A 27,792-nucleotide genomic window follows, 5' to 3' on the forward strand; every position below is an offset into this window, starting at 1 on the left:
AAAGAGGGCAACAGTGGAAGATACAAGATTATCAGTTTTCAATAAAATTCTTACACTTTTAGTTGTTCCAGAAAACATATTTTCATGTTAAGTGAAAATAAGTTATTCACCTGTGTAGAAGTTGGCGTGAATTAAGAAAAGTGGCAATCAGGGGATATTGGTTTCAGCTTGCATGGGGGCCGTCATTCTGACTCACATGAAGCAGAAAACTTTAAATGTCATTGCAGCTTGGCGTGACATTTAAAGGTATAAGGTAGCACAAGCTAAAATTTTCAGTTTTTATGGACACTAGTCTTTTTCACGAGAAGCCAGAGAAATTATCCGCTTGTTCTTAGGCAATTTGAAAGTTGCCCTTCCCCACCTGTACATCAGTACAGCAGGTGTTTCATCTCAAGAATTTGATCCAGAATAAATGTGTCTGGCTGTAAAACAAACAAACAAAAAAAAAAACCCACCCCAAGTCATTACGTTACAATGCAATTATTTTAGGCAATAGGAATACTTAAAGAAAACTACTTAGATTATGCGATAGATTTATGTTGTTACCCTTAGAAAACCTGAATAATTTAATAATTTTACATATTTTTTTATTGCGGTAAGCTGAATCTGGATTTGGATGTAAAGAGCAAGTCTGGTTCATTATGAATGAAAAATCAGCAGCATTCCTCTGAAATGTTAGGAATTAATGACTAAAATACAAATCACATGTTTCTTGCCTAAACTTCTTAGGGTGTTGAGACGGGAACTGAGCCGTAGGGTGAAACTTAAACTGAAACGTGGGATGACAAGCTGTGTTATGACCAGCTGGGAAACTACCTTTCCCAGAATCCCAGCTGGACATTTCTGAGGAGGAATTGTGCGGACCACATTGTTTACAGTGGTGGTCTGCTGTTGACTCGCTGCTCAAATAAAAACATTCCTGGCAGTAAACACATGTTATAAATACACTGACATTTTCTGTTTGTTTAATATTTTCTGTTTGTTTAATATGGTTCGCTTTTCAGGTTAGCGACCATTTTTGAGGGTTTTATTTTGAAATTATTTACGTGTAGATGTGTTAAAAGTCATCTACGAGAGAAAACTTGCAGAGAGGACTGAGATGAGATGTACTCCACCCAGTGTAGAGTATATTTAGAGTGGGTCCTCCACCGTTTATGTGAATACTTTTCCGGGATTTTATTGTGATAGTCCGCACAGGATTTTGGCAAAACGCGCTTGGAAACTTACTTCGAGCCTTAGAATGGGTACGTGGTAGGTACCGAGTGGAAACTTCCACACAGAACTGCCAGCATTTAAAAGTTAAAAAAAAAAAAAAAAAAAAAGCTGGCGAACACCGGAGAGACGAGCAGGACGCGGTCATGATGCTTCCACGCAGACAGGACTACGGGAAGAGAAGGAGCGACGGCGTGCGGAGCGGCTCCGTTATAAACTTCAGGATCGCGGGGAGCCCGGGCTCTGTCCGCCGCAGCTCCGCCCTGCTGCCCTCGGTGCTAACCTTCCTGGTGATCGTAGCCTCCGGAGGCCTGCTGCTCATGATAGAGAAAGGAATGCTGAACAGCGTGGAGACACCTTCTCCCCGGGGCAGCGCAAGGCGGCTGGAGCTCATCGGTGAGACCCGAAAACACGGTGCAGACGGCGCGGACGTGGACTCCCAGGTACTTCGAGCGTTTACCTTTATCGATCATCTCCTTCCAGCATTCGAGTTTTAGTTACTTTATTTTATTTACAAAACTGTCAAAAACAAAAAGTTAACTGAAAAGACTTTTTTCCCTCCCGGTTTTACATTTTGCTTTAAACAGCTTTTTGTGTCACCAAGTAAAGCCCTTAAACTTGTACACACATTTCAAATTCAAAAACACTCTCCAAAAAGGGAAATTAAATGTACCTCAGATTTACAACATGCTAAACTCTAAAAAGTGTACCATTCATTTCTATCCAGTCAGTTCAGCTCTCTATTCATCTTCTCTCAGAAAACAATGTTTAAAAATAGTCAACGCGGAAACTATTCATTGTGGACTTTAAAAATCTGTTTTTTAATGGAAAAATGGCTCGCAAAAGCCACCGTTTAAACAATGTCATAAGTTTGCCACAAGCCATGTAAAGGGAACAGCAGAGAAATCGCTGATTGTTTTCTTTACGCCTGTATGCAAACCACCGTGACAGAAAACCTTTAAGACCCTCATCCCTGTAGTGAAACATGGTGGTGGGGATGCTTTTCTTCAGCTAGAACATCAGTTTGAAGTTGATAAGATGGAAAGAGGTAAACACAAGGTAATCCTGGAAGATAATCTTACAAGGCAGCAAATGATTTGAGACTGGGGTTGGAGGTTCATCTCAAACATGCAACTAGAGCTACAAAGGAATGATTTATGTCAAAACATCCATGTGTTAGTACGGCCCAGTCACAGTCTAGACATGAATCCAACTGGGAATTTTGTGGCAAGACTTGAAAACCAGTCTGACTGAGCTCGAGCTGTTTAGCAAAGTTTCAGTCTTTTGATCTTTGCAGATCAAAAAACTGATCTGCAGCTGTAATTTGAGCAAAAGGTGTTTTTTGTTAAATATACAAAGTTCTTACAGACTGGCTGAATATAGCACACTTTTGAGATGTTCAATTTTATTTTTTTTTAAACGGTATATCCACTTGACTTTCACAATTACCTAAAAACCCAAAAATAGACATAGCCTACATTTGACGTTGCATGAATCAGAAAAAGTTCTACGGGTATGAGTAGTGGTTCAACATTTAAATTTATTTCACCGGTGGTTTTTCCTTCGCATGTAGATCCTCCAGGAGATCCGCAACCGCACCATCAGGACCATGTGCAGCCAGAAGAACATGCCCCACAGCGTCTGGTCCCTGAGTCCCCTGCAGAGGAAGACGGTGCTGCAGCACATCCTGGTAAACGACGAGTACCGCTTCCTCTACTGCTACGTCCCCAAAGTGGCCTGCTCCAACTGGAAGAGAGTCCTGAAGGTCCTGAGCGGAGTCTTGGAGAGCGTGGACGTCAACATCAAGATGGATCACCGCAGCGACTTGCTGTTTTTGTCTTCCCTGAAGCCCGAGGAAATCCGCTACCGCCTCAAGCACTACTTCAAGTTCATGTTCGTGCGCGAGCCCATGGAGCGGCTGCTTTCCGCCTACAGGAACAAGTTCGGAGAGATCGAATCCTACCAGAAGAAGTACGGAGCGGAGATCGTGAAGCGCTACAGGAAGGGCCGTGCCAAGGATCCGTCCGTGACGGGAGACGATGTGACCTTCGGAGAGTTTGTACGTTACTTGTTAGACGAGGACGTGGAGCGCATGAATGAGCACTGGATGCCCATTTACAACTTGTGCCAGCCCTGCGCCGTTTCTTATAACTTCATAGGCTCGTACGAGCAGCTTGGAAGGGACTCGGAGTACGTGCTGCAGCGCATCGGCGCGCCGCCTTTTGTTCACTTCCCAGAGAGGCAAACGTGGTACAAACCCGTCACCACACAAACGTTACACTATTACTTGTGCACTTTGCCGCAGAAGCTACTCAGGGAACTCCTGCCGAAGTACATTTTAGACTTCTCTCTGTTTGCTTACCCCCTCCCAAACACAACCACTGAGCACTGCCGGCATTAATACGTAGTCCTTTTTCTGGTTTTTAAATGTTTATATATATGTATAGAAACTCATTTTGTATTATTTTTATTCCTAAGGAAAAAAAAAACAATTATTTTGAGAGATGTTAAACATGTACAGCTGATGTCACACCAACCACTAAAGCTTCAAAAAGGTCATTGAAACCTGTATGAACTGTTACAGTAAATAGGTCACAACTGTGTCAGCTTGAGTTCATTACTGGCATGGATCTTAGTAATTTAGTTATTTTAATTTGTCTGAACTGTTATTCTTGTCAGGTTGGAATGATGAAGCAACATTCAACTTCAAAGACAAATTAAACAAACAAATGTAATATATTTTCACCAGCCCGCTAATTAGCTAGCTGCTTGAAATCAACTAGCTGTGGTGAAATATCTGACCATTCTTCTAACATGGAGTGTTAAAGTGGTTTTCTGGCATAAACCTGACATTAGCGTCATCTGAAAACTCTCAGTAGGGCTGAGGTTGGATTATTGTACTGTCAGAAACTTGTATCTTAAGTTTCAAACTATTCGTTGATTTGAGAAGTTTAAAGGTAGTTCACCTTTCATCAATAATCCATCTAATTTGTGCCATGTACCAGTACCCTTCAAAATCATTCTACCATTTCTGATAAGAGGACCAGAACTATGCCAGAACCATCTTGATGGCTATAAGTACCCCGTTACCAAGGTGCAGCTTGCTAAGAGACATTTGACCAAATATTTCGGGATGCATTTTGTTCAACTTTGAACATGTGTAGATTAGGAAAAAAAAACAACTAAAAGTTCAGATTTATTTGCACCCAGTTCTGTTTTAAAATAAATTTTGGTGCATGTTGTGTTACCAACTCTCTGCCAAAAACTAAATTACAGAACTTTTGTACTTGTAAGCCAATCTAATGTTCTAATCTTGGACAGCGATGTCCCTCCCCTCCTCTTGGAGCATTAAACTGTTTACCATCTAATGAAACTGAGAATTTTTTTTTTTATTACGTACACCATTTCTTGTTTTGATTTGTGAATCCCTTTATTTTACAAATAATTTATTAAAATATATATATATAAAAAAAACAATATTAAGTATAATCCACAAAACTCAACATTTCAATACTTAAGTGCTTGAGGTTTGGAATGCATTTCATTTTTAGACACGTTTGATCTGCGAATGTACCTGATGCCAACGGCGTGCAAGTCGAGTTAGAATAGAAAAAAAAAAAAGTTTCACAGCAGCTTCCACCCCTCCCCATGTCCTGAGACATTGTTTGATTAAGTAAACTTTAGCACCACTGAGGTATGCTGCAGGCTACTTCATGCCAAGATCTGTGGAAGCCTTCATACTTCATGTCCAGACTTAAACTTCAAGTGTTTATCTGACTCACTGCAACTTCATTTGTCGTTAGCCGTTAATCCTTGAAGCTAACACTCCTAAAAGGGAGAAAGGGAGGGGAAAAAAGGGTTTCAGCATTTAGGGTTTAAACATAATAAAAATGTGTCATTTGCAGTTTGAAACAATAGACTATGTCAAAAAAAATGTTTATGATCCTGACCAAACCGTACTTGTCTGAGTGTTCATGACTTCGGAGGACGGAGCGTTCTGCAGAGGTGTGGTGAGAGCCGCTGGATGAGCTCTGGAGAGGCGAAAATGACAAACCCTGCCTACGCATCTCCTGAACCGCTCTTTCACTGAGGAGAGAGGGACAATGCCACACATCTTAAGACTTGTGGAGTTGCATCAAAATCACCCAAGATGATCCACTTTATGCATCTACAAGTTAAATGAGCTTTTATACTGAATGTAGAATTTTTCTGCATGAAATAATCAAACTCCAATCCTCGCCAATAAATATTCTTCAGCTTGTAGAAGCAACAGCAGGACTTCTGCTGCCTCACTGTAAACAGGGATTTGTCAGTGAGGTCAAAATCTAAACAACGTACTTCTCCAAATACAACATTAATGCTTTTCTACATTTCCCCTCCTTCAAAGTGAAAGTGGCACGTAAGGCTAATTACCTAAAAGTTTTACAAATAATCTTTTTAAACACCCAGAGTTTCTACACATTTCCTATTAAAATTCCACATTTTCCAGGATCAAATTTTCAGTGTTCTGCCCTTTTTTGTCATTTTTAAAGTATTAGTAAGGAGGTTCGCTATAACTGTACTTCAGATGTTCTTGCAGTGGTCAGGACAAAAAAAAGAAACTGGTCAGAAAGGTAAAAAAGTGATGGATGGACCGATTGCTTCAAAGGCAGATGGATAAGGTCGACTTGAGAGACGTATTGATTTACTGGATGGATGAACAGCTACAATTGCTAAAAATAATGGATTGAAAACCAGGATAGATCAACATAGATGATGATTTCCTGAAACCTGAAAAATACTCAAAATTCCAAACTTTTCCAGGCTGTGTTGGAGTTCTTTTTTTTTTTTTATAATGGCTTCTATATTTACAAGTGTCAGCAGGTGATGCGACAGTGAAAGTTTTTTCCCCTCAATATAAATAAACTCACCGTTCAAAGCGCTCTGTGGTCAGCTGTCTTTTCAGCACGTCCATCTCTGTCTGCATCTGAGACACTTTCCCACGGAGGTGGGACACATCTCTGGTGTTCTCTGCGCTTTATGCACATACGAAATAAACATTCAGCATTCTTTTTTTTTTTTTATTAAAAAAAATACTTTATTGAGCTCAAAAACCAGTAAAGTGGACTGGATTTGTCTTTTACTTTTTGCTGTCAGCCAGAGCGAGCTTGTCGCGCAGGGCTCTCAGCTCGGACTCCCTTTCGCTGGCACCCAGGTGCTTCTGGAACTCTTTCTGCCGATTGGTGGACAGCAGTGTCTCGAGGTTGCGCACCGTCAGCCTCTCACTGGCTAGTTGCCTCTTCAGGACCTCAATCTCTGATCGAAGATCCTCCAGTTGTCCGGTGATCTGATTGCAGGAGAACAAAAAAAAAAAAAAAAAAAAACATCACAAAGAATGCAACAAGTTCTCTGCGATATTACGGTAGATGGAATAATAATAAAATAAAAAAAAAAACACACACAAAGTCTTATTCACCCTCTCTAGCTCCATGTTCTTGGAGGTCAAATGTCGTGCAGCGAATTCCTTTCCAGAGTCTAGTTTGACACAGAGTTCCCTGACAGAAGTCAGATCAGAAACGAGTGCCGCCTTCTCCTCCTGGGTTTTGTACAGGTCCTCCTCTAGCTGGGACATCCTACGGGTCAGGGAGGACACCTGGGCTTCATAAGCTTGCAGCGCCTGCATGTGCTGAGAGAGCCAGAAGGAGGGAGAAGCCACGTTAGGATACTGATCACTTCAGTTTATTACACCGATATTGATCTAAAAAAAAAAAAAAAGAGAAAAAACCCCTTTAAATATATGCTTGGAGGTAGAGATGCCAGTTATCGATTATTGAGTTAATCTAAAATTTATGTATCGATCAGTTGGTAAGCGGACATTTTCTTAAAAACTTGAGTTTTTTTTTTTTTTTACCGGCTATATTAAATGTCTGAACAAATAAAATTGTGGTTTTCTCACATTATTAAACTTAGACATATTTGTAAAATGGAACTGGAGCCTTTTAGGTTGCTGGATAGAAAAATAAAAGACGAAAACAATAATATAGGTGAAAATGTGCAGCACTCAAATTAATCTTAAATGGATTAATTGTTTGTATACCTGCTTGGAGCACATTTTTTTTCTTTTAATGCTTCACCTGTTGGATCTCTTTGTCTTTTAGTCCGACGGTCTCCTGGAGCTGCCTACGCTCTGTGTCCAAGGAGAGCAGCTCCAGGCGGATGGAGTTATTGAGGCCTTCTGCCTGGTGCAGTTTCTGCTCCCATTCCTGCATCCCGGAGTGGGCCATCCTGAAGCGCTCCAGCAAGTCCCTGTTCTCCTGTTCCTGGCGATCACCGGTTAAACAACAGAAAGTGTTTCCACAGATGACAAAAACTAGCAGAACAAGCCAAAGCTACAGAAACGAGAGTGTGGCCTTACCTTTGTGACCATCAGTTTCTCTATTCTGGACACTTCAGAAATGTACGACTGGACCCTGGAATTCAACTCGTCCTTCTCGTGCAAAGCCTCCTCCATTTCTAAATGTACAACCTGGACAGGGAGACATTTCTTTGGTTTGTGTTCGACTTTCTAACAACAAAAAACAAAAGCGGGGTTTAAAATCTCCATCTACTTGGTTCTCCCTGGTCATAGTGGCCAGGTCGTCCTGCAGCCTCCTGTTTTCTCTCAGCAGGACTTCTTTGTCTCTCTGGAGAGCAGGCAGCTCCTCCTGAGACGAATCCAGCTGCCTCCTCAGACTGCCGATCTCCCGTTCTCGACTCTTCAGCGCTCCTTGCAGCTGACTGAACGGAAGACAGAAATCGCATCAATTTCGCCGTTGAGAAAAGGGTAGCGGCTTATCGCAACGGCTTCCGCTGCCGAAATACGGCTCAGTTAAAAGCGGTACTCACGCTAGGGAATTGTCCATATTTCTGACAGTGAGTCTCACGTCTTTGAGGGTTTTTTCCTGGAAAAAGCCAAAGGATTGCTCGTCATTAGTTCTCACCAGAACCCACTGAGACATTTACACATTACAGTATTTATTCCAGATGATTACAGAAAGAAAAACCACAAACTCACATAATATTATATAACACAACAGTAAATCACCGATTAAGGTCATTTAACCTCGATTTCAGCTTTGAAATGTTTGATAGTTTATAACAGCGTTATTATTTATTATTACTTTTTCCTGGTCAAGTCAGCCTCTTGCTGCAATTAAGGAAAAAAACAACAACAAAAAGCACAGATGGGTTGAAGTTGGTTTGATTGTTTGCATCGAATGAGTGAGGATGGAAACAGTTTTTCCACCACAAAGTATCATTTATATTTGGAATTTTTATGAATTCAACCCAGAGAATACTTCTCTTATTTTTATAAACTAAACTCAGCAAGAGCTTTTTATTTTTAGAGTGTCGAGAACATCCGCCTCAAAAACTGCTGACACTCCATTTTTTGAGCTAATTATGATGCAAGAGCAGCCATGACGCATGTTGTTCCAACACTGCACTAGCTTAGATGTTGACATTTGAACATCCTATATAATTTCTTGATGCACACATGAACAACAAACAAACAAGCTTTATCTGACAATTGTGTTTCTTTGACAAAATCCTTGTAAACAGAAAGTGCTGATGAACTTGTTGGTACCTTCTGGGACATTTCATCCTGGAGAGCAACCAGCTTCTCCGTCTTTTGATCCACCTCGTCCTGTAGGATATCTTTCTCTCTGTCCAGGACACAGATCGACTTCTGGAGAGTTTCCACTTCCTCATTCCATTTGGAACTCTGCTGACTCAGCTCCCCTAACAGGAAGAGGACAAAAAAGCCAACTTTTACGCTGCTACATCAAAAAAAGAAAAAAAAAAAACAGTTTTGAAGGTTTGCAACATCTGGCGGCTCAGCACAATCACCTAATCTCTCTCGAAGTTCTCCGATCTGCTCGTGGGCCACATGCAGTTCGTTTATCTTCACTGAGAGTCTTCGCTGGATGTCAGACAGTGACTGCTCCATCTGCTCCTGCACCAGTCTACATACACCACAAGACACGTGAAATTACAAATCTTTCTTGTCTCAACACAATTATAATAACTTTGGAAATGAATTTGACGGATCAAGCTAAGATGCACCAAACGACAGATCAAAAATCATAAAATGTTCTCTTGATTGGCTCTGATTCAAACTGTTTTCCCCCCCTATTCATTAAATGTATCAAAACTAAGGACCGGCACCATTCTTGGTCCATGAACGCATCAAACAACACAGGCATTCTGATTAGTGGTGGGCGACATGGACTTAAAGTTTTAAAAGTGACGATAAAAACCATTTACCAGTAATTGTTTTTTTTAGGTAGCTGTGTGTCACAGTAATTACAGCCCCACAAACACAAATACTGCTCTTGAAAACATTCCCAGTTGGAATGCACTACTTCAGGACACTAGTCACATAAACACTAAATTAAACCATAACTGCCTTTAATACTTTCAAATGTATTGATATTTATCAATAGTAAAACTACCAATTCCAACAATGCAGACAGTTTGAGGGTTTTAAAAATTAATTGGATTTTTTCACAATTTGAATCAGAATCCCTGTAAGAAATGTATTGCGATAAATGATAAAATCTATAATAAAATCCCAATCCTAATTCTGAAACATTTTGTCTTCAGTTTAAAAGAAATGCAAGAAATCAGACAAAGACAATGGACAGCTGGTTTGATGCATAAATGAAGGTCTTCATTGAATTACTTCATTTTCTGTAGAATTCAAAATTAGCACCTCAATCGGTGACTCCTGCCTCTGAGCTTTATGGGATATGGTCCTCAAAAATTGAATATCATAAATTGTATCAGTGAAAAAAACAAAAACATACTGTAGACAATTGGTAATACGTTTTCATAAAAATGCGATATTTTCCTCAACAGCAGATTAACAGCGGTGCTACAGTAGCTGATCCAAACAGGAAACCGGCATGTCGTACCTCAGACTGTTGGCCTCGGCCAATCTCTGTGCCACTTCTTCCGCGGCTTGGACCGAAGCAATGGAGCGAACCTTCAGCTCTTCCTCCACAGCCTCCTTGTCCTCTTTCAACAGGCACACTTGAGCCCGCAGGTCCAACCTCTCCCGCTCCAGCTGCACCCCAAAAGCACTCCAGTTACGACAGAAACATAACGCATCCGATAGAGAAACTATCAGATTAATGATCACTCACATTCCTGACAGTATTCTCCAACTCGAGAATCCTCCTCTCGTCTCGCTCTCTGTCGGTGAGCACTGACATCTGGGCATCCTGCAGATTGATAGCAGTGACCATATAAGCGAGTAAACAAGTGGACGTTTTTTTTTTTTTTTTAAATCAGTTAATTACTTTTTAAAAGAAACCAACTGATCAGATAAAGTTTACCTTTAACCTCTCCATCAGCGAGTCCCGTTCAGAGGTCATCTGGTCAAACTTCATCTCCTCTCGTCTCACCTCCTCCTGCATTCTGCATTCAGCCGACAGATCTGCTCTGCGGGCCGACATTAGGTCGTCTTGAGCCTGAAAGAGCCAGAATAAGTGAAAATTATGCAGCATAATTTTTGTTTTGTTTTTTAAATTTACATTTTCTGATGTGTATTGAAAACGTACCTGCTTAAAAAGGGTCTTGAAGTGGTCTCTCTCATTACTGAGGACTTGAACGTTGTTCTGAATGTCCTCCATCTGCCTCTCAAAGTCCATCAGAGCGGCCTTGAGCTCATTCTTTTCTTTGATTACAAAGATCAGTTCTGGGTCTGGAACACTTCCCTGAGAAACGGCAGATTGTGAAGAGACGTTTGGCATCGATTTTGAAAGATCTTGTTTTTCCAACAAAAGTAACAGCTTTTATCCAAACCCACAGGCTTCGGTCTGCAGGGGCCTTCTGAGTCTGGCCTCAGTCATTGGCCTTTTTAGTTCCAGTTTATATTTCAAACATTCGATTGAGAAAGGTTCTCAGTGGGGTTTTTTTGCCCATAGTTTTAAAAAATCAACAAAGTCTCAAGATCTTAGTTGCTTCAAGTTAGGTTACGTCTCACCGAGGTTTTGCGAGGTTCAACAAAGAAACACAAGCATGATACTGAAAAGCATCCAACAAGGAAACTCTGCTCTTAGTGTTATGTGACATTTAGGAAGTATAAATAAATTGGGTAATTCTAATTCTAATTAAATTTTTTTCATTCTTTAAATATTTTCTTCAGATTTTTGCATTTGTAGCATTATTTCATATTTTAATGAGTTATACACCTTTGTTTAAATTCTAGTTTACCTTGGTAAAATAAGTTTACCTTACATTAGTATGGGATAAAAGCCATGTTTTCAGTTTCAGAGGAAAAGCAGTCTTTCAGATTAAGGATCAATTGGGAAAAACCTGTTGATAAATAAATCAGAATAAAGTTGTTAGCAGCAACCTTGCTCACTTTGCCTTTCGGACTCCTGCCTCTCTCTGGACTGCGGCTGGGACTCGAGCCCGGCCCGCTGGCTCCTCTGGCTCTCTTGTACCGCTCAGACTCTTGGCGGTAGAAATCCCTCTCCTCCTCGAGACTCCTGACGAAGGCGTCCAGACGAGATGGGGAACGCTCCCTGCCGCAGACGCCGTGCTTGGTACGGAAAGCCTCCAACTCCAGCACCAGGTCTTTCTCTAGGTAAACGCATGTCAAGTCACGGCCGTTACAAAAACATGATGCAGGTCTCGGCGACGGGGACGCGCACAGCAAACCTACCGGCCGCCATCATCATCTCCACTTTCCTCTGCAGCCTGGTCTTGTCGTCCTCCAGGAAGTTCACCAGTGCCTCCATCTTTTCGTTCTGCTCCTTCAGCTCCACCAGCTGATTACTGAAGCGGTTTCTTTCAAACTCTGCTTCGGATTGCTCCTGGATTCGTACGTTATGTTGAATCGTTTATATTGTTAGAAAATAGGCAAAAAACAAATAAATCATCTGTATAACATCTAATATACAAACCCTTCTTGTCTGTGTGACAATATCCTCAAGGTCTTCAATGATTTTCTCTTTCCTTTGAATTTCTTTCTACAGAGCAAAAAAATAAATACATTTACAAGAGGTATTTATAGTTAATTTCACATTTCCATCTTACACATTTTCTTACTTTTGCTTTTTGTAGCTCTATATCAACATTTTCCAACACGCGCTCCTTGTCCATCTCCATGCACTGCGCCAGGTGATCTATCTGCGTCAGCTCCTCACACAGCTCCAGGTTCTTTAAGGAGAGGTTCGCCACCTCTGTGGAGGCGTCCTTCTTCGTTTGTTGCAGTCCCTCTATCTTGTCCTGGAGGGCACTGTTGGCCTCCTGTAAGTACTCGATCTATAAAACACAGAGCAGACCACGGTCACAAAGAATCTACCAATATCACAATCGTTTTCTGCAAATTTTGTATTTTAAAATCGGTATTGACAGCTCAACTTGCCTGGAGGTTGAGATGAGCGATCAGTTTTTCGTTGCTGACGTTTTGGGCTTCTAGGGAAATGGCGTCATAAGGCCGCCCTCCGTGAAGTAAGCGGTTCAGACGCTCCACCTCCGTATCCCTTTCGTCCACCTTTCAAAGAAACGCCTCAATAGATTTAAACAAATTTCTACGCGGCCAAACAATTAGGGCTTGGATGAATCGATTGCTATAATGTAATCGTCAACTAATTTAAAAATCTTTTAGTCGTTAACTGGAATATGCAGAAAAGGTAATTTGTTGAAAGAACAAAACTGAGAAGTAATTAAGCTAGGCACACTTGTCTGTACAAAATGTCTATACATATTTGTACATTTCACATGCAAGTTAAAAAGAAAATCTTTGTCTGCAAATATGAGATAAAAATCACTCAAGTGGAATAGTTCAAACTCCTATTTAAAAAAGGAACCATCACCATTAAGCGCCTTTTGCTAACAAATTAGTCAGCTAGTCAAAAAAAAAACAAAAAAAAAAAAACGGATTACTGTTCGCAGTATTAATGTTTGGTCAAGCAGAAAGGGCTGATGTTTTTAGTGGGCGTGGTCAATATTGACTTAGAATTTTATCGCAATATTTTGTGCTACTATTGTGATAATGATAAAGATTATGGAAAAATAAAATTGAAAAAGAAGAAAAAAACCCCTCACCTTTTACCATCAATAACTGAAATTTATTGCGACAATAGTTCTACATTTTTCACAATGAATGTTAGTAAAAAAAAAATTTTTTTACTGCAAATGCATTCTTTGCTGCAAATGGTCAAGCGGACAATAAAATGTTTATTTCCTTATTTAAAAAAAAGAAAAAAAGAATTGAATTAATTTATTGCACCTTTCAAAGTAATTGTAATATTGTATAAAAAAGGCTTCAATAATCGATTAACTGTCAGAATAATTGATAACTAATATAATCATTACTTGCAGCCCTAGACACATAAATTAGTTTTCCCTCACCTGAATGCTGAGTTGTTTTATAGTTTCTTGGGAATCTTCCAAGTCTAGTTTGAGGTTGGCAATGTCTTCCTGCAGTTCATGGATCCTACAAATCAATGTTATCATGAGCTGAGGGGAATTGATGCAATTACCATCAAGGAAACTACTTTACAAAGTAAAAATAGCATGACTCTTAATAGCTTAAAAGCAAACCTTCCATCAGCTAGTTGCAGTAGGTCAGCTACATACGGATCATCGGGCTGTGGGACAGGATAGGCTGATGTATATGAAGGAGGTGCAAGCTCATCAATCTGCATTCTCTGTCGTCTGAAAGGAATACTGCGCATTTTCCCACCTACGAAGGAATGAAAAGAGATTTAAGTGTGCGTATGAATGTCAAATATCCCTTCTTTAATGCAGCCACAGGTTACCTGGCGTCTGCACAACGGCTTGCATGTTCTTCTCCTGCAGCTGTTGGATCCGCTCAGCTTTAGCCCTGCTGTCCTTCTCCAAGCTGCGCACCTTATGCACATACTGATTGTTTAGAAACTTGAGATCAGATGTCTCATTGTCCAGCTTCCTGATTTGTAATTTAAGCTCTAGAAAGAGAAGATTGTGAGCACACTTTAAAATCTAAAGGTTCTAAAAGGATTTTTTTTTTTTTGTTAAAGGAGGACTCAATCCTTACCTCTACAGAAATGATCTTTCTCCTCCCTCAGTTTCAAGAGCTCAAGATGCATGCTGTTGTTTTCCTTGACCAGTCTGGCGTTTTCTGCCTTGTAAGGCCCCAGCAGAGCATCAACATTTCGGCTCTCTTTCTCAGTCTTTCCTGCTGACAGTTTGGCATTGCGAAGGCTCTCCGTTGTGTGGACCAAGTCGCTGCAAAAAAGAGGGGATGATGGAGTAGGAGGTAGCACTTTTAAAAACCTGTGATTTGTTGGTGGAGGTTAATAATGACTTAGCAGGTGCAGAGGGGTCCTTCACCTGAACAGTTTCTCCACTAGCGGCAGCGACTCTATTCCGAGAGTTTGTCTGTAGCCCAGCTGATCCAGACGTTTCCGCAGATTGACAAATTTCCTCTCTGCGTTGCTGTTCATTTTTGTATTGCTTGCAGTTCGCTAACTAGTGCTTAAAACCCCCACGAATTCATTTATAAAGTAGAACTTCAGAGAAGGCAAGGGGATATATTACATAGCTTTATTGCTAATTTTTCAAATTAATAAAACTAGCATGTATGAGCAAAACACAATTAGCTGGTTTTGCTATACCTCGGTCTCTGAGGAGACATTGAGCTAGCTACTGGTAAACAGTTTGTGTAGCGGCTATTAGCTTTAATAAACGTCAGCATAACGCCACATTACCCATTACGGTGCCACTCCTCGAGTCAACAGCTAGTCGGGGCTTCTTTAAAAGCTGCGTGGGATTTACAAACTACGTAAAATAAGGATAAATGTGTTGAAATTGAAGGGTTTCCGCGGCAAAGTGGTTTGAAAAGAGCGCCGTTGATCTATGGTTTGGATTCGTCGCCATGGAAGTAGAAGGCCCGGTGAATGTCGAGGAGCGCGTGTTTTGTCAAACAGGGTTGCCCCGGCGGAGGATGGATTACATTAGTCGTATGTCAACGCTGTAGCCATATGTTGAGTGGCAATTCTGCTGTAACACATGGAAAAATTATGGAGATAACATAAAGGCAGCTTGAAATAAAATGTAATTCTGGAAAAAAAAAAAACAGACTGAAATGTTTAAATTCGGCGTATCTATGCTTTTTATTACAAAAATCAGTTCATGTCAGTGTTGTGACTGTATGGCATTATATGCAATTGAAACAAAAAAAAAACTCCCTCCTCTCTTCTTACTGTCCCTTTCCTGTCTGAGACACTGTTAATAAAAAGTAATAGTTTCACAAAACATTTTTTAAAATAGCTAAGCTTGCATGTTTATTTAATTCATAGTTCTTTTACAAGCATACCTGTTCTACTTTCCACTCGCAATATGGCGGACCTGCTATCATGCCCTTTCTACGGGCAAACAAAAACGGTGCAGGGTGTATCCTTCTATATCTATGATGAAACTGACAGATAATTTCAGGGAAGCTTCAAGTGCAAATTTATTTTGTACACATGACAAGGTGAAATAAAAATGTGACAAACAATTTAGTGTATGGAAGAATTGCTTAAGGAACATACAGGCGCACAAGTTGTGCTGCAACATCTGCGTAACCGCTCATTGTACAACTCACTTTTAATAAAACAGTCACTCACATGAAATGTTCATACTTCAAGCACAATAGTTAATGAATATTCAGCCAAAGTCAGGCAGTAGTGAATCATCAGAGAACAGTTTTCAGCAGGCAAACTAATGGGACTGGGCAATGCTGGAGAAATACTCCAACATGTCCTGGATGGTGAACTCCATGGTGATCCCAGAACCAGGATAACACCTCCCTATCAAACCTTCAAAGTGCTTATACTGACGAATAAACTCATCTTGCATGGAGTGCCACACCACCTGGTGGAGGAGATGAGAAAGTGCAGCATTTTAGAAGTAGCAGGATGGACGTTAAAATCTCACAACGCTGAACGTTTCTCACCTGCAGCAAACTTTCTTCCTCACACAGATGTTTGTCCACCTTTTTGTAAAGGTTGTCCAGACCCTTCTTCACCTCCTTACCGGGATACTCTTTGATGACCTTGCGCAGCTCCTGTTTGTTGAAAGCCAGCTGGTAGCTCACCTCCTCCTCACGTACGCCCTGAGCCACACGCGCCTCAACCCCTTCAAAGAAATGCTGCGAGAGATACGACATCTGACCCACTATAACATCTCTGGGCATGTACATCTGTGTAGAACTGTTAAGATAATTCTTACATTGAGCTTCTCCAGTGGCTGACCAAGGGAGTTGATTACATAAGACTGCAGGTGGTCGGTGTATTTGTGCTTGGCCTCCCGTCTCTCTGCGTCCAGGCAGGAAATCTTTAAGCGTGATAACGTAGAAAAGATGTGATGGAAGTTTTCCATCATGACGACGTCCCGTGGCGTTTTCTGGCTTTCGCTGGCAACTTTCTCCACTGAAAAGACAACTAATGTTAGATATTCTGCTTCCAGGCATTACAAGGAGATTTATTTTATTTAAATGCCACCAAAAGTCTGACCATTCATGAAAACAGCTCTGATAAGCTTCACGTAGGCTTTATCCAGGTCTCCTCTGCGCTCTGCGTTACGGAAGATCGTCTCAGCCAGTTCTGCAAACTCCTCGAATCTTGTGACAAAAGGCAGGATCCCAACTTTGCTTTTCTTTGAAATCTTCACTTCTTCCATCTGTTTAATCTGACCTGACTGTATCAAGAACACAGATTTTAACTTGCTACAGCCATTCAATAAAATTAAATAAATAAATAAAAGACTGGACTGTTCCTGCCTAGAATGGACTCTACTCACAATGCATTTGTCAAAGTTCCTCTTTACGGTGACCAGCACATTTCCCAGGGTGGTGCTGAGGAAAGAGGCTGGATCAACGTTCTCAGCTGTCCACACATGGTGACTCATCTTCACCAGCATGTACAGAGAGTGGAAGCTGTCGATCTTGTCGCCCAGGGCGATCAGGCTGTTGAGTTCGGGTTCGATGCTCTGGAAGATTTTATTCATCATCAGCCGAACCAGGTCCTTCCTTTAATCACAAACGGAAAAGTTTGAATTAACTTCATTTCACATCCCCCCCGTTTCAAAGTATACATATTAAAGGGGCAGTATTATGTATTTTTCAAGCACATAGTGTCATTTTATAGCTCAATCAAGTAACCATGATACCTTCAGTTGTTATAAAAAATGCTGTATATATAAAATATGACTTAGAAGAAAACTGAATTTGTAATTTAACGCCTTGGATTTGAGCCTCTGTCTCTTTAAAAACTCATGATTTCTCTGAAACTCCTCCTTCAGGAATGTTTTTAACCAGCACTACACTGAGAAGTAGCTCCTATAATGAGTTTAGCAGATCTTCAGTTCCATCAGCTGTTTGCTAATTGCCGCTGGTTAGTCTGAAGGAGCTGAGAGAGGGAGGTGCAAGGGAGGGCAGCTCTGTGAGGCTTAAGCTCGGAAACTCCAGCTTTAAGGAGGAATTGCGCCTCAAAGGTGGATCTACGTCCAGCCATGAATGGTTGCCATGGGAGATTAAATGATTTCTCAAACATGCATGAAGGAATCAAATCAACACTCCAGGTATGATTTTGATGAGGGAATAACATTATAACATGATGTAAAGCTAAAGAAAAAGTCGCTTTTGCATAATATTGCCTTAACACATCTTTTGACAAATACGAACAAAATAAACTAAATTCCTTGAGAAATATGGAGCAGGAAGAACAAGAAAGATCTCACTATCTGCCTCCCTGCTACAAAACAACAAAATACATCATGAAATATAATAACAAGGGATTGATGGTATTTTTACTACAAGCTTGTCAAAGTACTCACTCAGATGATACAGAGTGTCGGTGGTCAGCCTGGGGAGGCATTCTTGACGGGACGCTTCCATCCACCTCTTCTGTTTCAGGCTGACAGGACGAGCAGAAATAAAACAATGACAAGTCTTATTAAGCATCTAGTGACAAGTATCGAATGCTGCTGTCACTATCGACATGGCAATATCCGCTACTGCAATATTTTCTGCTTTGAGAGGAGATGCAGGTCCTGGCATGAGACAAGAACGCATGAATGCTGCCGTTGGCTTTAATTAACGTCATTCATTTGGATGTGAGAGCGGTTTGTCTTCTGTGGCATCAGACGCACCTGTGCAAGAGGCGGAAAAACGGTCTGATGCTGCTGCAGTTTAAAGAACTTGCTGATGAAGTCTTGTTCTGCGAGACACAGAGGCTCCAGCTCACTGAGGACCTGCTCAAATATCTGCAAAAACAATCACACTCCATTTAATACAAGTACAAAACAAGACGCACACAATACATGAATGAAAAGAAGTACACTCTGCTTTAGTTACGTTTTAATCTATGTAAATACTGCCTCAGAAATTACAAATTACTAGTTCACTTAGTCTTTTTTTGTCATTGTTTAGGGCTACCACTCACAATTATTTTAGTAATCAGTCGTACTATTGATTGTTCCAATGATTAATCAATCCGATTAAAAAAATTGGCACATAATAATGTTAATAACTAGATGGCAAAAGCTGCTTAATTGGAGATTATTTTTTTCTTTACAGAATTTGAACCAAGTGAAGCTAAGTCAAAACATTTACTGATTGTACCTTTAGAGTTCTGGGTAGAACATATTTACAGACAGTTTTTTAAAAAATATTATTTATGCAAAATGTATATTTTTTGTACAGCTTTGGCTTGATCACTGCTCTGAATATTTTGTTATTACAGCAAATGGCAATTTTTTGAGTGTATAATCGCTAATAAGTTAATGATTAATCGCTTACTAAATTAGTTGATTCTTTTAAATCATCGATTAAGCACAATTTATTTGATGAATCATTTCAGCCCTATAATTGTTAAATAAATTATGTATTTGATCTTCATTTAAACTGCACTTGTTTAAATAACCTCCAGGAAGAACCAGATAACTTTCTTCTCCTCCTAAGCTTTTCCCTGTTGTAGAGTGAAAAATGCACCATCACCTTGTCAAACTTGGTCCTGTCGGCCACATCCAGGTCAGAGGCAGACATGTTGCCCATGTCCAGCAGGGAGGAAGACTGAGATCGGCGGCTGTTGGAGCCTTGAACAGTCAGCTTGTTCAGGCTGGAGGTGGAGCCCGTGAGCTTCCCAGAGCTGCCGTGCAGGCCTGACGCAGCACAGTCAACAGAATGCGGCGTAAGACGGTATTTAGCAAGAAAAATGTTCAATCTTGAGTTCTACACATTTGTTTTTAAAATGCACAACTCAAGCAGCAATTATTTTAACAAAAGTGTCATTTTGCTGGGTCCTTTTGGCTTTAACCACAAAATTATAAAGTGCGTTGAGCGATTAAACAGCATTGAGAGACTTCAACACAAACCAAGCAATTACACTGTGAGGTAATGGACTGTATTAGGTGGAGTGTGAAGATAGGATTACTTTTTTTTTAGGGCGGTGATTAAAAGCACACATTGTAACAGACAGCTCAATCCAAATCTCATACTTACTTTCCGTTTCCTGTTTGAGCGCACTCTCTTTCCGAGGAAGCGTGGCTGCAGCCAGTTAGAAAGGCAGGCATCAAAGACAGACACAGGTTAGGCTTAAAACATGCAGCATGGGACAGAGGAGGGCTAGGTGTTAACTGTACCAGTTCATGTTAACGCTCACGAACGCTGCAGTAGTTCAGACAAACATTTTGAAAACAAATTCTTGTTTCAGAGGCCAAAAAAAAAAAAAAAGAAGAAGAAGAAGCTAATACAGAGCGCAGGAAGCAGAGATGTACATTTCTGCCAAACATCAAAGCTCAACCAAGGGTCCTATGCAGATATTAAATATTCAGAGCTGAGCACGAAAAGAGCCTGTGCAAAGGGAAAAGAAGACATTACTAAAAGATAAAACACAAAGCAAGACTTTACCCCCTGGGACGGCATGTATGAGTCGGTGAAATATACTTTGAAAATAGAACTTATGCGGAAAAAGCTCTAAGAGAGTGAGGCGTAGCTTGTTTCTTTCACATTCATTTGTTGACTAAATGATAAGAAGAGACTTCCACTCACACACAAGTTAATGTACTGCAGAACCGTGGCATGCTTCACCATTCAGACTGTGACGGGAGGTAGAAGCTCTTACCAAACTTGCCCTTTGCTTCCTTGGATGTACCCGCCATCTTTATTTTGGCAACTTCGAAGAAGTCTTTGATTTCCCGCTCGTACAGTCGGTTCATGTAATCGACATAAGTCTGAAAGGAAAAATGTCACCAACTTAATATGCTATACTTGTACTCTATGATATAATAGAGCAAAAATGGCATCTTGACAGTATTTACCTGAAAACAAAAGTGTGACATTAGTGCTTTTATTTCAAGCAGAAACAATTACTCATACTGCTGCTAAAATAATGACAATAAAATAAGAGCCACAGTGCTGTTTTGAACATTTATTTAATCTTATTTTATAAGTAGACTCCAGTAGATTTTAAATAAGTATCTGAAGTGTTTTGCAGTACTTACTATTTCCTCTCATTATACAGTGAAAAAAATAGTAAAAATCAAGAAGCGCGCTAAAAAAGACATGTTCCCATAATTCATGGTTTTTAAAAAATTATGTTAAAAAAAGTAAAACATTAAGTCAAGTGAGGCATACAGCTGGACATGCAGACAGGAATGGTTTTCTGTGGTCAGATGAGTCACGGATATAGTTATGTGGCGACCATAAACATGTCTATTTCCTTGGACAAAGTGAATGCTTCCAATCCCATGAGCACTGTACTAAAAGTTGAACTTTGCATTGGAAGCATCATGGTTTTGGAAAGTCTTACAACATCATCAAACTATCGAGTTACATTTTTGATGCTTATAACCACAATTGACGACATGGGTGTGCTGTGAATGTAAACTGACCCTCGACAGGCCTTCGTACTTCTCCCTGTGGGTGTTCTTCAGCCACTCCATCAGCTTGGCGTAGCGCAGCAGGTCCCTGTGGAGGGGGCTGTGTTTGGGCAGGGTCAGCTCTGTCGTGTTCTGAGACAAGGTGGAGCTCTGATCGTGCCCCTGAGGAAAGGATCGGGGAAAAACAAACAAAAACACACCGTCAAAAGTGTAAATCCTTATTTTTTTAGACCCATTTTAGCTTCACGCTGTTTGCTTTTAATCCCAAACTTTTGGACTCCTAACTTTCCAAGTGTTTAACTCTCGCGGGCCTCATCTCTGCTTCAATCTGTTAGCATGTTTGTTCTCTATTGTTTTTCACTGCTGGACATGCACACGGAGCATAAAACAGGCAGCGCATTTTATGACATGAGCTCATCGCAAGTAAGCTAATGTGAGCACCCAAACATGAAAAGTCCTCAGCCAAGTCAGTCGGTAAGTGGGGGAGGAAAATGGACCGAGCCTCTTTAGCTTTGAGATCAGATGGGAGATGTTAAGGAGTTAGAAAAACACCCCATGCAACAGCCGATGTTCTGTGTGACGAGAAAGCCTGGAATCTTATGGAAACTGGAGTGGATTGTGAGGCGAAAACATTAGCAAGAGGAGGGCAAGTGGGGAGGGGGGTGAGGGGCGGGGTTGCCGTGAGGGTACTCACTGGAAGTGACAGACAGGAAGACCTATAATACTGAGGGATGGTCATTTTGAAGTAACTGAAGTGGTTGAACTGACACAGAGACAGAGAGCAGAGTGGGATGATTCAAAGTGAGCAAAACACAGAGTCAAGAACAGGCTGGAAAAAAACACAGGAAGCTCAGGAAGAGCGTGCTCGCTAAACAGGAAGTTCATGAGCGGCGGAGGAGAAGAGCCTGGAAACAGAGCAGCTGGGATGGGACTGTGGCTTCACGGCTCAAACACGTACAGGGTGGATGTGGGGAAAACCACAAAGTTTTAAACTTTTATTCCCACAGTTTTGATAATAGCTACGTTTGCTTTTGTGTTTAAATATGTCAAAGAATGAGGAAAAGAATGAATTTGAAGTTATATTTTGGGATTGTCAGGTCTACTATGAAATGCCTTTGAGAAGTATCCATAACACTTGAACTTTTTCACATATCGCCACATTTTAACCAAAAACCTCTATGTATTTTAAAGGGATTTTGTGTGATAAACCAAAACAAAGTTGTGTAAAATCACAAACAGAAATTATACATGTTTCTTAATATGTTTTTCAAATAAAAATCTGAAAGTTGACGTGTGCATTTCTAGTACATTCCTTAAAACTAGAGTGTGTAACTCTTATAAAAATATATATTTTTTATATATTTGTTAAAAATGTCACTCATCGTCCAGTGCTAACTACAAACAACCAATCAGGGCCAGGAGGCAGGTCTTAGCGCTGTTAATCTCCTCCTGTATGGCGCTGCACATTCCAGCAGTGCCATACGGAAGTCAGACTGAACACAGATCTATGAACATCACTTTTCAGGACTACACATGTCAGATTTTCATTTGTAAAAACTTTTGAAAACAGTTATACACCATTTCATCTTGATCCATCTCAAAAAATTGTAGCAAAATACATTAAAACTTGTAGTAGTGATGTTAAACGCTACTTTTAAAGGTGCATTGTCCTCGTCAGGTATTTTTCACGTAACCTGCAGGTTGCTTCTCTATTCACTTTCTTTGCCTGTCAGTCTAGATTTTACACACACAGACACACATATATATATATATATCACAAAATAAAACCTTAGCTTAAGGGAATAATGCTGAGTAGTCACATCATGTACACCATTTACTGAAAGTCAATCACTAGAAGGCTTTGACGGCGATGTCAAAATGACACTGAGGCCGTTACCTGGTGAACAAACACATTATTGAGATGATTGGTGAGGCGACGAGCAAAAGTATCTCTCAGCTCGGCGAACAGCTTCTGCTGCTGGTTAACAGCCGCCAGCTGCTCATGGCCTGTAGGAAGAAAATATCAACCATTACAATTGATTACATAAAAACAGAACCACAACTAAACCTGACGTAATCAGCAATAAATCAATTAATCGCATGATAAATTGATTGACTTTTCTCCTGGTTATTTATTTTGGATGTTTAAAATGTTTTCCAGTTTCAGTCTTAACTGTTTAACAGTTAAAAGGTTTATTGATCTTTGAGAGGGTGTACTTGCATTAATGAGCAAAAAACTGTCTGAAACAACAATATTATCGTTTATCACAATAACTTCTGTAGCAATTTACCATCCAGAAGTTGTTAACGCGACAGACGTAACAACCACTAGATGATTTTCTAGTGTTCAGTGGTCACTGACCTGGCCGTAGAGCCACATTCATGCACTGCAGCAGAGCTTCAGAGGCACTGATGCACGCCTCTATACCTCTAGGCGAGGTCAGGTCTCCCTCCTGCAAGGCCCTGATGTGTCCCTTTGACAAGTCCATGTAGTTCTGCAAAAGGACAATCAGATTTCTTCATTAAAACACTTGATAACTTTTGGTCAGAGGGGAACGAAACAAAAATAAAACAAAACAAACAACAACAAAAAAATAACGCCTCACCACTAAGAACTGGATCTCGTCCAGCAGCTTTCCGTTGTTGGTGTTGCTGATCTGAATGAGGCGGTTGCTCTGAGAGATCTGGTCCATCTGGTCCTTGACGCTCTGCAGCATCTCCTCGTAGCTGCTCAGCTTCCCCTCGATGGTGTCCACCTCGGCCAGAGCCTCGTCCAGGAGCTGCATCAGGATGTTCACCTGCTTTTCCGATGCCATGATGGACTGAATGTTGGCCTTGGAGTAAAAAGAGGTAAGACTCAGTAAAAAAAAACTAAAACAAAACAAACATTATTCTGGATTTTTGTGTCAAGACTCTCAAGAAGTCACTTTGCTCACCCCATCTAAAACCTGCAGCTCCTTGAAGAGCTTCTCTGCGAAAGCTTCCGCGTTGGAGACGGCGAACTCGCACATCTCCATCATGCTCTCGATGTCCTGCTCCTCACGCGCGCTGAGCTCCTGGTACTCTTCCAGGGCGTCTTCGTCACCGCCTGCAACGCTCTGACTCTCACCACTTGGCACAGACTCTAAAAAAAAAAAAAAGGTCATGAAACAAAAACGATGTGAAATCCAAAGAAACAAGGAGCAAAATTTTTTAAAACTGTGTATTTTGGGAGTCGTACGTTTCAAATTTCTAAACAGCAAAACCACAATAAAGGTTGTGTTGAGTACAAGGAAGTGCTATTCTGATGGATTTCTTGTTTTAACCAAACTATATCTTGATTGGACATTTTTCCAACCCCTGATGAAAATGCAGGGTTAAAGGGAAAGCAAAATTTGGTAGTAACATGAAGAAAGGTTGAAAATATTCTCATAACTTTTAAACTCTTCCACATTTTGTCACTTTGCAACCACAAACTTCCATATATTTTATTTTGATTTCAGTAGAAAATGATATAGCACCTAGTTTGTTATTAACATTACGAAACAAAAACAAAAGCATGCTCTTATTGGAGAAGTGACAGGAAACGTCACTTCCAACTGAAAATCTGTAACCACGTTTACAGATGTTCTGAATCCAGTCGGACTGAGCTTAAGATATTTTAAGAAAAATCAGCAAAAATTTCAGTCTTCAAAATTGCTAAGCTAACAAAAGATATCCCAGTAAATGTGGCACTACCGGGTGTTGAGAAAGTGGAGTTTCTCAACACTGAAAGTAATTAGTTGTAATGGACTATACCTTTTTTTGTAAATTTTGAAAACCATGTTTTGTTGCTTCTATCTCAAAAATCATGCTCTACTTTGTGTTTGTCAATAAATTCCCAATAAAATGCAGTAAAGTTTGTGATGGCAATGGGACAAATCAAAGGAAAGTTTAAGCCCTATGAATGTTTTTTGGCAAGGCACTTTATACACTCAAATAATAAACTGAAAAAAGTCAGGATAAACTAAACATACAATGCATGAAACCACTAAAGATTCTAATAATTAAGGTGAAATAGCAAGAAAAAAAGGTCTAGAAGTAATTAAAAATTAAATTGTTCTACAGAACATTTCTATAAAAAAAAAATAAGAATAAACAAAAATAAAATAAAATAAAAGCCTTCCATGTTTAGTTACACGTCATATTACTGGAGCTATGAAACGGTGAGGGTCTCTGATGAGGATGATGGTTTGACATTATGAAAAGTACAGTGGAAAGAAATGAAGGGGAAATTTAGTCCTACCAACCTTCCGCTTTAGGAAGTTCTGGCCAGAGAAGTTTAAGAGGAAAAAAAGTGAGAATAAAGAAGAATTTAACATGTAAAATAAACATAAATCGAGACACAAAGATTTATTAAACATGCTACAAATAAAGAAACTCAACCATAATCCAGAAAAGTTGTCCCCTTTCGCTAAAACTGAAGAGGCAGGCTGAATTTTAACTTAAAGCAATCATCTTGGAAGACAGACGCAACTTTAAAAGAAATATAATTTGAATCACAAAAAGGGGGACGCAGTCCCAGCGATGGCTGATAACAGAGTGGCTAACAAACCTTCAAGAAGCTGAGAACTGACATTGACAAATTCCAGCTTCTTCCTCAGATAACGCTGGTTCAGCTTCCAAATGCAGGAAATGAAGGAGTTCTTCTCTGCTGTGCTGCTAGCCAACCACTTGTAGACCTTCTCGAAATGGAGATCAAACTCAGGATTCTCCTGAAACGTAACACAAAGTACGTTACATCTGACTCCTTGACATTTGAGCACAGTAGGACGAGAACAGACTCTGACCTTGCTTGCATCTTTTGCATCCACTACTGTCAGGTCTCGGAGTTCCCACGTCTGCTGCCTCTTGTAGAAGTCGCCTTTGTCAGATTTTTTCACTTTAACCACTTTAACTTGTACAGGCCTCTCCGTGGTTACTGCAAGAACACATTTGATTTATTATAAACATGTAGTTTTTCTTATATTAATTCATTACTCACAGATGGTTCTCGTACCTGTGGCGCACAGGAAGCAGTTTTTCTTTTTCTTTCCTGCCTTGCAGACATTTACTATGCCAAGGAGACGCTCATCGTTGGGCGTGAAGATGTCCCTCTGGAGAGCATGCTTGATGGCTGTCATGGTGGATGCTGTCATACAGAAAAAAAAAAGATTACTAGGAAAAACTGTGTCCATCAATACAAGCCCTCGAGTTTTATACATAACACACGCAGCAGATTGGCCCTGAAGAGTAAAACATAGCAATAAGCCACGACTGCGAGAACATTCTGACCACGTCTGAATGACACCAGTAGCCCACAGCGAAGGAAAAACCAAAGGACAGAGTAGGAACACACACATCTAAACTTTAATGCTGCCACATGATTAATTTGTAATTCAAATCCCCCTTTGCTATGCTTAGCATTATAAGAAATAATCAACAAATCAATCGGCCTGAGATCAGATTTGAACTATCTTTTGCTAAGTCAAATGCTAATGAAAGTGAGGTTCTCTCTTCCTAAATGTTAACGCACAAATGAGGATTATTTTTGCAATAGCTTTATTTTCTGCTTGATTGCAAGTATTACTTCATAACTTCCCATCTCTTTTATGTGTAATCCTTAGAAGTAACATTTAAATTGGTCAAAACCAGAAAGAAACCTCTCGAATCACTCTTTAAAGGTTATGTTTCGCATCATAATAAAAGGGCTTTCAATGTCTATTAGAACATAGATTACCAAAAACGAATAGTATTCAATTCAATAACATCTTTTTAATCCTTAAGGAAAACCAATGGTGTAGTTATTCTCGTGCTTGTGTTGCATTGGACCTGAACATGCTATCTTGTTGAATAATTACGCTCTATTTTGCATGCATTATTCTTTGCACAGTGAGCCACGAATGAAGTCCTCAGAAAAGAGTCAACCTTCTTTATTAGTTTGTCTAGCTTTTTAAAGTCACTGGCTCTGATGTTGCTTCCCCACCAATTTGAATGTTTTTGTTCTCTTCTTGAATACAGGAAATTCTCAGATATAAATACTAGTTAGTTAGGGATTAATTGGATGTATCTTGATTTATGAATTTGGTACTTTTCCGCTACCTTGTATTATGATGTTAACAGGAAAAAGCTCAGACTATTGGTACAACAAAGTACGCAGGAAGAAATAAAAAACCCAAAAAATTTTTTTAGATAATTCAACACCTGTTTAAACTCGATTTTAGCACAAGAGCTCAACTAATAACAACAACACAGCTGTTGTCTTCTCTGCTAATGTTTCGGGTTAGCTCTGCTGAGCTAACAGCGATTAGCATCAGCTGCGCCACTTGCAGATACAGAGCAAAAAGCACGTCAACTTAAACGACAAAGTAACTAGAGTCCCTTCAAATTTGTCGAGCAAAATACCATCTTTCAAACCTTTTAAAGAATAAAAACAAAACGCAATGGTTACCTTATTTTTTTATCAACCCACCAGCCCTTCAAAGCACCGCCCTCTCACTTCCTGGTTGTCGAGCTAAGCCGTCACGTGACGCCCTCCAATCCGAAACCACTCCCATTGATACCATCCTTCCATATCTTTATTTAACAAATCTTAAGGACGATCTTAAGATTTTAACTTTAGAAAGCATCTTTTCTAATCTTGTCCAGCAAAACAGCTTTTACATAATATTAAACATTCTCTTCTTTTATTGGCAGGAGCTTCTT

General features: G+C 40.1%; 3 protein-coding genes across 11 annotated transcripts; 1 reads left to right on the forward strand and 2 right to left on the reverse strand.

Moving 5' to 3' along the window:
- Positions 1–990: 990 nt before the first annotated feature.
- On the forward strand, positions 991–4,585 carry chst14 (carbohydrate (N-acetylgalactosamine 4-0) sulfotransferase 14). Its single transcript, XM_008407439.3, has 2 exons — positions 991–1,655; positions 2,786–4,585. Exons 1-2 carry the CDS (start codon positions 1,359–1,361, stop codon positions 3,611–3,613), a joined length of 1,125 nt encoding a protein of 374 aa, XP_008405661.1. The 5' UTR covers positions 991–1,358; the 3' UTR covers positions 3,614–4,585.
- Positions 4,396–15,160, reverse strand: cep135 (centrosomal protein 135). 3 transcript variants are annotated; one of them, XM_008407438.3, is made up of 25 exons: positions 14,560–15,160; positions 14,264–14,454; positions 14,007–14,174; positions 13,789–13,930; positions 13,597–13,681; positions 12,608–12,736; positions 12,289–12,504; positions 12,144–12,209; positions 11,903–12,053; positions 11,600–11,820; positions 10,794–10,949; positions 10,569–10,703; positions 10,377–10,454; positions 10,146–10,297; positions 9,079–9,194; positions 8,816–8,970; positions 8,077–8,132; positions 7,800–7,968; positions 7,607–7,717; positions 7,326–7,511; positions 6,668–6,877; positions 6,336–6,538; positions 6,123–6,227; positions 5,173–5,298; positions 4,396–5,040 (listed from the first exon to the last, which is right to left on the reverse strand). In XM_008407438.3, the coding sequence occupies exons 1-25, from the start codon at positions 14,670–14,672 to the stop codon at positions 5,019–5,021; spliced, it is 3,462 nt and encodes a 1,153-aa protein (XP_008405660.1). In that variant the 5' UTR covers positions 14,673–15,160; the 3' UTR covers positions 4,396–5,018. The 3 variants fall into 3 exon arrangements, with proteins under 3 accessions (XP_008405660.1, XP_008405659.1, XP_081462688.1); XM_008407437.3 differs by having other exon boundaries at positions 11,591–11,820; XM_081606562.1 differs by lacking the exons at positions 4,396–5,040; positions 5,173–5,298; positions 6,123–6,227 and having other exon boundaries at positions 6,256–6,538; positions 11,591–11,820; positions 14,560–15,159.
- A 497-nt stretch (positions 15,161–15,657) lies between these two features.
- Positions 15,658–27,650, reverse strand: exoc1 (exocyst complex component 1). Of its 7 annotated transcripts, XM_008407449.2 has the most exons (21): positions 27,539–27,650; positions 26,108–26,239; positions 25,899–26,029; positions 25,664–25,823; positions 25,359–25,376; positions 24,027–24,214; positions 23,697–23,924; positions 23,453–23,585; positions 22,988–23,097; positions 21,785–21,853; positions 21,103–21,252; positions 20,334–20,442; positions 19,712–19,756; positions 19,208–19,371; positions 18,361–18,474; positions 18,046–18,125; positions 17,011–17,239; positions 16,725–16,908; positions 16,441–16,640; positions 16,166–16,360; positions 15,658–16,083 (listed from the first exon to the last, which is right to left on the reverse strand). In XM_008407449.2, the coding sequence occupies exons 2-21, from the start codon at positions 26,229–26,231 to the stop codon at positions 15,931–15,933; spliced, it is 2,784 nt and encodes a 927-aa protein (XP_008405671.1). In that variant the 5' UTR covers positions 26,232–26,239; positions 27,539–27,650; the 3' UTR covers positions 15,658–15,930. The 7 variants fall into 7 exon arrangements, with proteins under 7 accessions (XP_008405671.1, XP_008405672.1, XP_008405674.1 ...); XM_008407450.2 differs by lacking the exon at positions 25,359–25,376; XM_008407452.2 differs by lacking the exon at positions 21,785–21,853.
- Between the last annotated feature and the right edge of the window lie 142 nt (positions 27,651–27,792).

The sequence above is a fragment of the Poecilia reticulata genome, chromosome 4 (genome assembly GCF_904066995.2).
Source record: "Poecilia reticulata chromosome 4, P_reticulata-male-v2, whole genome shotgun sequence".
Classification (NCBI taxonomy): domain Eukaryota; kingdom Metazoa; phylum Chordata; class Actinopteri; order Cyprinodontiformes; family Poeciliidae; genus Poecilia; species Poecilia reticulata.

Excerpts from the sequence above, each read along its gene's own strand:
- cep135 (XM_008407437.3), bottom strand. The coding sequence starts at position 14,672 with ATGAACAGCAACGCAGAGAGGAAATTTGTCAATCTGCGGAAACGTCTG. Across the intron at positions 6,878-7,325 it reads AAGACAAAGAGATCCAACAG|CACATGCAGGCGCTGCAAGC; the intron begins GTGAAGCATTAA and ends TGGCTCTCTCAG. Across the intron at positions 6,539-6,667 it reads AGAACATGGAGCTAGAGAGG|ATCACCGGACAACTGGAGGA; the intron begins GTGAATAAGACT and ends TCCTGCAATCAG.
- exoc1 (XM_008407449.2), bottom strand. The coding sequence starts at position 26,231 with ATGACAGCCATCAAGCATGCTCTCCAGAGGGACATCTTCACGCCCAAC. Across the intron at positions 19,757-20,333 it reads GGAAGCAAAGGGCAAGTTTG|CCACGCTTCCTCGGAAAGAG; the intron begins GTAAGAGCTTCT and ends AACTGGCTGCAG. Across the intron at positions 16,084-16,165 it reads AGGAAGAAAGTTTGCTGCAG|GTGGTGTGGCACTCCATGCA; the intron begins GTGAGAAACGTT and ends CTCCTCCACCAG.
- chst14 (XM_008407439.3), top strand. The coding sequence starts at position 1,359 with ATGATGCTTCCACGCAGACAGGACTACGGGAAGAGAAGGAGCGACGGC. Across the intron at positions 1,656-2,785 it reads GCGCGGACGTGGACTCCCAG|ATCCTCCAGGAGATCCGCAA; the intron begins GTACTTCGAGCG and ends CTTCGCATGTAG.